The sequence below is a fragment of the Myotis brandtii genome, unplaced genomic scaffold (genome assembly GCF_000412655.1).
Source record: "Myotis brandtii unplaced genomic scaffold, ASM41265v1 scaffold550, whole genome shotgun sequence".
Classification (NCBI taxonomy): Eukaryota; Metazoa; Chordata; class Mammalia; order Chiroptera; family Vespertilionidae; genus Myotis; species Myotis brandtii.
The window spans coordinates 2,896,451-2,905,495 of NW_005370043.1; the positions used below are offsets into that span (position 1 = coordinate 2,896,451).

The window sequence follows — 9,045 nt, forward strand, 5'->3', positions numbered from 1 at the left end:
TTTTTCCTTGGAGATGATGGAGTAAAGAATATCTTTAAATGTTCTCAGTAGCTTTAGCTTTCAAAGCTTCGGTTGTTCTCTTTATAGGCTAGTTACGTAACCCGAGGACACTGTGTGCTGCCCTAGTGGCTGAAGCAGTCCTCTTTTTCGGACTCTAGCCCTTAAAATAACTTTTTTCTTTGTCTTTGGATATTGGGTAAATTAGGATAGGCCTGAGGACTTTCTTGAAGAAGAAATAAGCAGTACATGTGTGAGGTTATGTTTACTCTGAAGCTACTGGCTGTGTTTTGGGAAGTCAGTTGTAAGAATTGAGCTTGAAACTATGCATCATTTACTGGCCAGTTTTTCAAGAGAAATTAAAATTAGAGTCTTTGTAGCTGTAGAGAGGCATAGCACTCTATAGTCAGAGGTAATGTATATAGTTCTCCACATATGTCAAGGCTGGCTTGTTTGAAAGAGGAATTTTATTATTTGTTTACTTATTTATGTATGTATTTACTTTTCAAAAAATGGTGGTACTTTGTAGGCTTCAGGAAATAGTCATTTTTGCCATCAGGTCAGAACAAATTGTGATTATTCCCAAGGGACACTTAGAACAAAACATCTAAACTAGTGCTCTGTGCAGCTGTGGTTCTGTTTCTCAAGCCCTGGTTGTGCTTTATAGTTCCCTGACAGATGATTTAATGACCTGGGAGTTCGTGTTGCTGAAATGATTATCCGGGAAGCTTATGAGAAAATGTCAATAGCTCATAGTTCTTACTGATTAATATAGAGCTTAGTGAAATAGATAGTGTTGTCTAAGTGGAGTTTGGCCTCTCTCTGCTAAATCCATTCCCATCTGTGACTAGAGCAATTTATTTTGGACTAGATAAAAGAAATTGGAGGGATAGTGGGTTTCAACACCCAAGCTTAAGTTTTGATGAGCTATGTAATCTAGAAATTCATTTTTAACAGTGGTAGTGTAGTACACCCCACCACAAAGAGCTTTGGATGAGACTTAGGGGTAACCTAAATTCTTGCTTCAGCTAATGTTTGTACTTGCTATTATATAACTTCAGGCCAGCAACTGGGGAAAATACATGGTATTTTTGGGAAGTACCCTAAACTCATTGAGAGAAAGGAAATTTAAAGTTTATTTCTATAGGTGGAATTTTTAGAAGGTCATCTCAATTGAACACTTTAGAGGAGTTCTGCCCTGGAATAAATACAATGTGGCAGGTGTAGAGGGTTTTATTTTTTCTGCTATTCTAGGGTTTGTTCTGGAAAAATAGGGATCTGAGATTTTATCTCCCCATCTTATATTTTTTCCCCTACTAAAAATTCTGAACAAATTATTTTGGATTTCAGTCCAAAGTGTCTCATAGACATAGTTTTAATCACTATTACTCCATTATTCTATAAATTACCTGATTTTCTAACTAGGGAAAATTGCTCATTTAGGGAATTGAGGTTTGTTTGCTTGTTTTTTGTCTCCCATTCTTAAGGCAGATCCAGCAAGTTACCCTTCTGAAAAATTTTTAATTGAAAACATTTGATATAGGCCAAATCATAAGAGTCAATGGGTTACGCAAATTGGTTCGCTATACTGGAATTTTGTTTCATTAGCTATTGCTTAAAATAAGTGGGGCTTTGTAGATTGGGAAGTAATTTTTGTTTTATGGAAATTTTAAAATGTTATTTTCTATCAATTGTGGTGGAATCACTGGGTGGGTATGAGATATTATTTTATATTCTCAGACTAATTCAAATTGACATCAGTGGATACCATGCTTTCCTGCTTTTATGATATAATACACCTGACCTGCCCTGTTAATGTGTATGAATATTTAACACTTCCTTTATCACAGTATATATCATCTAGATTTAAGAATTTCACACTTGAGACTTCAAAAAAAATTTTTGTGTGGGGTGAGGATGGGGTTAGAATTGAGGGGAGGAAAAAAAATATAGCCAGTTTTGAAAATGTTAGCTGGGGTTAGCATTAGCATTAACTTATTAATACACCCCAAGACAACAAAAGAAATGACAACTTTTGGGGGCATTGTTCTGATGAGATGAGACTCAGTGCATCTCCTAAAGGACCTTAATAATTCTAGGCTTTGAAAATATGACAAATGTTTAAAGGACTTTGAATGCTCACCTTGCTTTTTAAAATTTCAATTTAATTTTAAAAATAGATCAAATACATTAATAATGTTACAAGTTTTCTTTTTTTAGTACAAAAGAAGGTACATAAAGTCTTCCTCCTTCCTTCCCCTGTCTCTTAGCCATTCATCTCCCTTCTGTGGAGCAACCAGTATTATGATTTTCTTTTATGTATTTTCAGAAGTAGTCTAAAGCAGTGGTTGCCAACCGGTGGTCTGCAGACCACTGGTGGTCTGTGAGGTCCAAAAGGTTGGCGACAGCTGGTCTAAAGGATTGCTTTTGGAAAGGGAAAGTTGAATTGTACTCATTAAAATATTAGCATTAACTTGGATAAGCAGACTAATTGCAATGAAAAAATCAGAGTTGGAGCCATAGGCCGTATGTTAATCATAGATAGGAGAATTATAATAATGTAATGATAATAGTTGCATTATTATGAGAATGTAGGAATAGAATGGATTTGTTTTTGGCCTCATTTGGCATTTAGCAAGAAAACAGGTCTTTTGGGGGGGGGGGGATCTTTTTTTTTTATTAATATGACTTACCCACTCCTAGAGACTGACAGAAGGATGCTTACCTAGATACTAAATATTTCATTTGGAAGAAGCCTAATTAAAGGAATAACATTTTGTTTATGCTGAACTGCAGTGATGATTCTAAAAAGTATCTTTTATTATAGAAAATTTCAGATATATACGATATAAGAGGAAAAACCCCATATTCCAAAATCCATTTTATTTCACCTGTAAAAAACAGTGTGCTTCTTTGGCAGATAAGAAGACATATATATTTTTTATACATATACTTGCACATCCCAATTCTTCCATAATCACATCTAATAAAATGAATCACAATTTTTTTTTGGTTAATCCTCACCGGAGAATATTTTTTTCCATTACTTGTTAGAGAGAGTGGAAGGGAGGGGGATAGAGAGAAAGAGAGAAAAAGGGAGAGATAGGGAGAGATATCAACTGGTTGCCTCCCACACGTGCCCTGACTGGGGATAGGGAGCAAACCCCATCCCAGGTATGTGCCCTTGACCTAAATTGAGCCCAAGACCCTTGGGTTATAAGGGCCAACTCTCTAAACACAGAGTAACACGGCCAGGGTGAAATAAATCATAATTCTTTAATGTCGTGTAACTCCCAAGTTCATATCCTGATTTTTCTAATTATCTCAGACATGTCTTTTTATGGTTGATTTTGCAGTAAAAACTTATACAATTGCAATTATGATGACTATAATATTGTTAGGGCTAATAAGAAAACAAGTGAGTCCTGACAAATAGAATTATGCTGCTTAAAGAAGGAATGTAATGTAGCTAACAAGCCAAATAGGAATTCCAAAAATAGATTGGGTTTTTTCATAGCTCATTTTTAAGGATTTGTACACCAGTTATGCACGCCAGTGAAGCCTTCAACAGATATAGACCTCTACCCAGTTTTCTATTTTACTTACATTCTTATGGTTAATATCACAACTGTGCATATTAGTTTTTGCCCCCTCTTTTAGATTGTAGGTATGAAAGAATAAAGAGGAAAACAATGTTTGAATTAGGTTCCTTAAAAATGAAAGAACTATTCTGAAATGTCTGATAATTTAACTATTACTGCTGCTCCTACTATATATAATATTACCCGTTTCAACAAACTAACAATTGAGTTCTGTGACTACTTGGGGCAGTACAAAACATGGATTTGGGGCAAAAAGAAAAAAAAAAGGCATATTTAGAAAGAGGGAGGAACTGGTAGAAATTTAGGAAAGGGAGGAAAGAGTAGAAATTCACTCATTTGCCTTCTATTTTAATTGGCTATTCTTTTAATGAGAACCTTTTTTTTGTGTGCAGTGTACAAGTCCCCAGAGTATGAGTCCCTTGGTTTTGAGCTTACTGTGGAGAGATTAGTTTCTATTGGCTATCCTCAGGAACTGCTCAGCTTTGCTTATGATTCTACATTCCCTACCAGGTAATTTTTCAAGATTATTTTGGATTATCCCCTATTTAATAATTCCAAATGCAGCCCTGATTACAAAATAAAAAGGTGTGTTTTCCTTTTCAGTTGGTTGATGTTGATTTTAAAATTATCAAGGACTTTTCATGTACACCATATCTTTTCTATTCTTGAATTGAGCTTCATTTATTGTTATTGAAGGAGATCCATTTATGGAAAAGAAACAGGATTACTAGTAAAACTGCTGGGCAGTAATCAGTCACAGATGTTCCTACCTATATATAACTTTGGTTGTTGGAAAGCAATTACAGGTTTTGCTAATACACTTAATTTGGTAATCAGGAGCCTTTTTATTTTTTTAAATATTTTTACTGATTTCAGAGAGAAAGGGAGAGGGAGAGATAGAAACATCAGTGATGAAGGAGAATCATTGATTGGCTGCCTCCTGCATGCTCCACACTGGGTATTGAGCCCACAACCCAGACATATGCCCTGACCTGGAATTGAATCATGACCTCCTGGTTCATAGGTCAATGGTCAACCACTGAGCCATGCTGGCCGGGCAGGAGCCTCTTTAAAAAAAAAAAAAATATTGATTGATTTGAGAGAGAGAGAGAGAGAGAGAGAGAGAAATTTGTAGTTCCACTTATTTATGCATTCATTGGTTGCTTCTTATATGTGCCCTGGCTGAAGATCCAATGCACAATCTTGGTGTATTGAGATGATGCTCAAACCAACTGAGCTACCTACTTAGTCAGGGCTGGAAGAGCCTTTTTAAAATACACACACACACACACACACACACACACCTGTGACCTCCTGGTTCATAGGTCAATGTTCAACCACTGAGCTACGGGAACCTTCTGACAGTTTGCATTAATAAATTTGATTAGGAAAGATTTAAGATTAAGAAAAATTGTGTTTTTTTGAGATGTCACCATCATATATGTCCCATATACAACATCTAAAAGAGGGAAATATAAGCCAGCTCAGTTTTGTCCAAGGAAATTAAGACTGTTTTAGGATGCAACCAGCTGAGTTAAGAGGAATTATAGTTTATACCTTGTTTCATTAAGCTCTCGTTCCTTATAGAAAACAGTTGTGATTATTTATCTAGACAGAGTAAATAATTTTTAGTTGCTCTGGGATTAGTTTTTAAGATTTCATTCACTTACTTTAGTCTCTAGGGTTATGTTGTTTTAGGACATACTTGAGTTGCCATAAAGCTTGAATAAGATGAGTTTGGTTCATGGTGATTGAGTAATATAAGATTATTGCCTGTATTATTTTGCATTATTGATAATGTTTTCATTTTCACATAGGGGACTTGTCTTTGATACACTATATGGAAATCTTTTGAAAGTTGATGCCTATGGAAACCTCTTGGTCTGTGCACATGGATTTAACTTCATAAGGGGGTGAGTACAAAGAAACCTTTTAGTCTCTTTCTAGTATTTGTATAGTCAAACAATATGAAGATGACAATGTCTTAAGGATACTTTACAATTACTTATCAGGCAGTTAAGACCCAAGCTGACTTATAAATAGAGCTAGCAGTTATCTTTTGTTTAAAATAAGTGCTTTCTAATGATAGAGCATCCAAAAAAGGTAACCTTGAAACTTGCCCAAAAAGAACTGTAGTGGCTTTGACTTATTTGAGATTCTAAGATTTTTATTTTCTCCTTTTAATACAGTTCTCAGGTAGCTGCTCAGAAGAGGTATGTACATAAAAGTGCTTTGAAACATTTAAAACTACAACAGTGTAAATGACTAAGATTTTTAACAGCTAATACATTATTTTTTTATATTCTAATGAATAGCTTCAAATATAAAAAAAACACACACACACACACACACACCTGTGACCTCCTGGTTCATAGGTCAATGTTCAACCACTGAGCTACGGGAACCTTCTGACAGTTTGCATTAATAAATTTGATTAGGAAAGATTTAAGATTAAGAAAAATTGTGTTTTTTTGAGATGTCACCATCATATATGTCCCATATACAACATCTAAAAGAGGGAAATATAAGCCAGCTCAGTTTTGTCCAAGGAAATTAAGACTGTTTTAGGATGCAACCAGCTGAGTTAAGAGGAATTATAGTTTATACCTTGTTTCATTAAGCTCTCGTTCCTTATAGAAAACAGTTGTGATTATTTATCTAGACAGAGTAAATAATTTTTAGTTGCTCTGGGATTAGTTTTTAAGATTTCATTCACTTACTTTAGTCTCTAGGGTTATGTTGTTTTAGGACATACTTGAGTTGCCATAAAGCTTGAATAAGATGAGTTTGGTTCATGGTGATTGAGTAATATAAGATTATTGCCTGTATTATTTTGCATTATTGATAATGTTTTCATTTTCACATAGGGGACTTGTCTTTGATACACTATATGGAAATCTTTTGAAAGTTGATGCCTATGGAAACCTCTTGGTCTGTGCACATGGATTTAACTTCATAAGGGGGTGAGTACAAAGAAACCTTTTAGTCTCTTTCTAGTATTTGTATAGTCAAACAATATGAAGATGACAATGTCTTAAGGATACTTTACAATTACTTATCAGGCAGTTAAGACCCAAGCTGACTTATAAATAGAGCTAGCAGTTATCTTTTGTTTAAAATAAGTGCTTTCTAATGATAGAGCATCCAAAAAAGGTAACCTTGAAACTTGCCCAAAAAGAACTGTAGTGGCTTTGACTTATTTGAGATTCTAAGATTTTTATTTTCTCCTTTTAATACAGTTCTCAGGTAGCTGCTCAGAAGAGGTATGTACATAAAAGTGCTTTGAAACATTTAAAACTACAACAGTGTAAATGACTAAGATTTTTAACAGCTAATACATTATTTTTTTATATTCTAATGAATAGCTTCAAATATTAGATTGTTAAAATTTTTTAAAACATGGGGTTAAAAATGAATACAGGGTAATAATATTTAAAACAAATAAGGATAAGCTTTATTTTTATAATCAGACTGTTTTTCACCATTCTTACTAATTTGGACTTTTTACCCTAGTAAACAGTAGATAAAATTTAGTGTCTACTATTTTTTAGTGAAACATCCCAATTTTCTCTTTAAACATTACAATACCACAGTTTGACAACTTCTGTAATTATTATAGTGCCAATATCCATATGTAAAATAGCTTAGGCTTTACAGTTATACATCTTCTCTAGTACTATACTACCTACTTTACCAGTGGCACTGTATTAGGATCAGAGCGACTCTTAAAACCAAAATAGGTTACGTGTCAGTCTTTCGTGTAACTTTGTCATGAATTACTCATTCTCATTGGCCAGGTAGTAAAAACAGCACAGTCTACATTGAAATTGTTAAAGAGACAATATATTTTTGGTAAATAAATTTTATGATCAGAGGCACCAACTAATTGAAACTTCGAGTTTCCTTTAAATCTGCGGTTATAGCAAGACCCTACTTAGAATTGAAGCATCTTATGCAAGACTCCTCAGCTGATTCTTGGAAATCTTCAGGGCTCAAAGATTTCCAATATACATAGTGAGAAAAGTGTGAAGTAAACATCCCACCTTGACACAGCTGGACAGGCCTTTCTTTCACTGTCATATCTGCCCTTCTTTCACTATTCCTCTCATGAGGGGTTTGTTCACAATCCATGAATATCACGATGCAGGATTTAAACGTGAAGTGATTGCAAGTAGTACTAGCAACCTAAGCTATTTTACATATGGATATTGGCACTATAATTCAGAATCCCAGTGAAGATGAACCAACATTCTATTTATTAATGTCTGAAAAGGGATTTTTGTCCTGTGGGGGGAGGGGTAGGTAGTCAAAGAAGAAGAGAGAAGCAGTTCTATAAATTAGTACTACAATTAGATTTACTAACTCAATATCCAAAAACCTTCTTTCTTCCCCTAAGCTAGTAATGTTTCAAATACCACCTTTGGAAATAAATTTAATAGTGTTTCGAAAATAAGTCATTTATGAGTAAATGCAGAATCATTCAACCAGCACTTAGCACTGCATGGTCTTTTAAGTCAAAAAGTCCATGGAGAAGAAGGGACTGAGGATGGAAGATGAAGGAGAGAGAGAGCGTTATTGAAGAACATGGTAGACAAGGCTGGAAGGGAAGTTACGGCTCCTTTAGGCAGCACCTTACAATGCCTTGCCAATGAGTTGGAGCCTCAATAGCAAAGGCTTTTAAAGTTTTAGAATAGGATAATATTGAGATCAAATCTTTATTCTGTGGGTTGCACAAAGTTAGCAGTAGTCTGTACTATATATAACTTTTCCACTCAACTTTAAGTCTAGTATTCCTTCTTTTATGATACATTACCTCCCCCTGAATGAATTTTTATTTAAAAGATATATTAGCATGATTTGGCACTCAATTTAAACAAAATGTTATTGCTAACTATATTTATAAGTCTTTTGGGTTCTAATTGCCTTATAACTATAAACTATCCCTATGCAAAGGAATTATTCTTTAATGATGGAGGGAATAGGAAAGTATATCTAAGGGGGCAATGCATATAATTACGATTCCCTTTCACCTTAATTTTCATTACAGAAAATCTTGGAAAGCTAGAAATGAGATATTCTACAAAGTTATTCTTTATTGGAGCTCTTATTTCAAATGGGTGACAAAGACAGGAAATAATGTAATTTTATATCCAGAGTTTATGCCATTGTAGTTAACCAACCCAAGCAGGAATTTATACAGGTTACTCTGAGTATGAACTTTAAATTTAATGTTTGTTATTTAGATTATTAGTTGATCTCCATAAATTCACCATTTGAATTGTGTATTTTTATATTTTAGTTTTTCACCCTTTCTGTTTCTCTGTAATTTTTTTTAATTAAATCTTTATTGTTCAGATTATTACAGTTGTTCCTCTTAATTCCCCCCATAGCTCTCCTCCACCCGGTTCCCCCCCCACCCTCTGCCCTTACCGCCCCCCCACTGTTC

General features: G+C 34.5%; 1 protein-coding gene across 10 annotated transcripts in view; it reads left to right on the forward strand.

Moving 5' to 3' along the window:
• The window catches only part of NT5C2 (5'-nucleotidase, cytosolic II), a 143,986-nt gene that overhangs the window by 115,727 nt on the left and 19,214 nt on the right, over positions 1-9,045 (forward strand). For 5 of the 10 annotated variants that reach the window (XM_014549387.1, XM_005878223.2, XM_014549390.1 and 2 more), the window contains 3 exons: positions 3,992-4,109; positions 5,417-5,512; positions 6,839-6,862. In XM_014549387.1, coding sequence (XP_014404873.1) covers positions 3,992-4,109; positions 5,417-5,512; positions 6,839-6,862 — 238 coding nt within the window. Of the gene's footprint in view, positions 1-3,991; positions 4,110-5,416; positions 5,513-6,422; positions 6,563-6,838; positions 6,863-9,045 lie in introns of those variants that run through there. The other 5 variants (XM_014549388.1, XM_005878224.2, XM_014549393.1 and 2 more) reach the window with 3 other exon arrangements.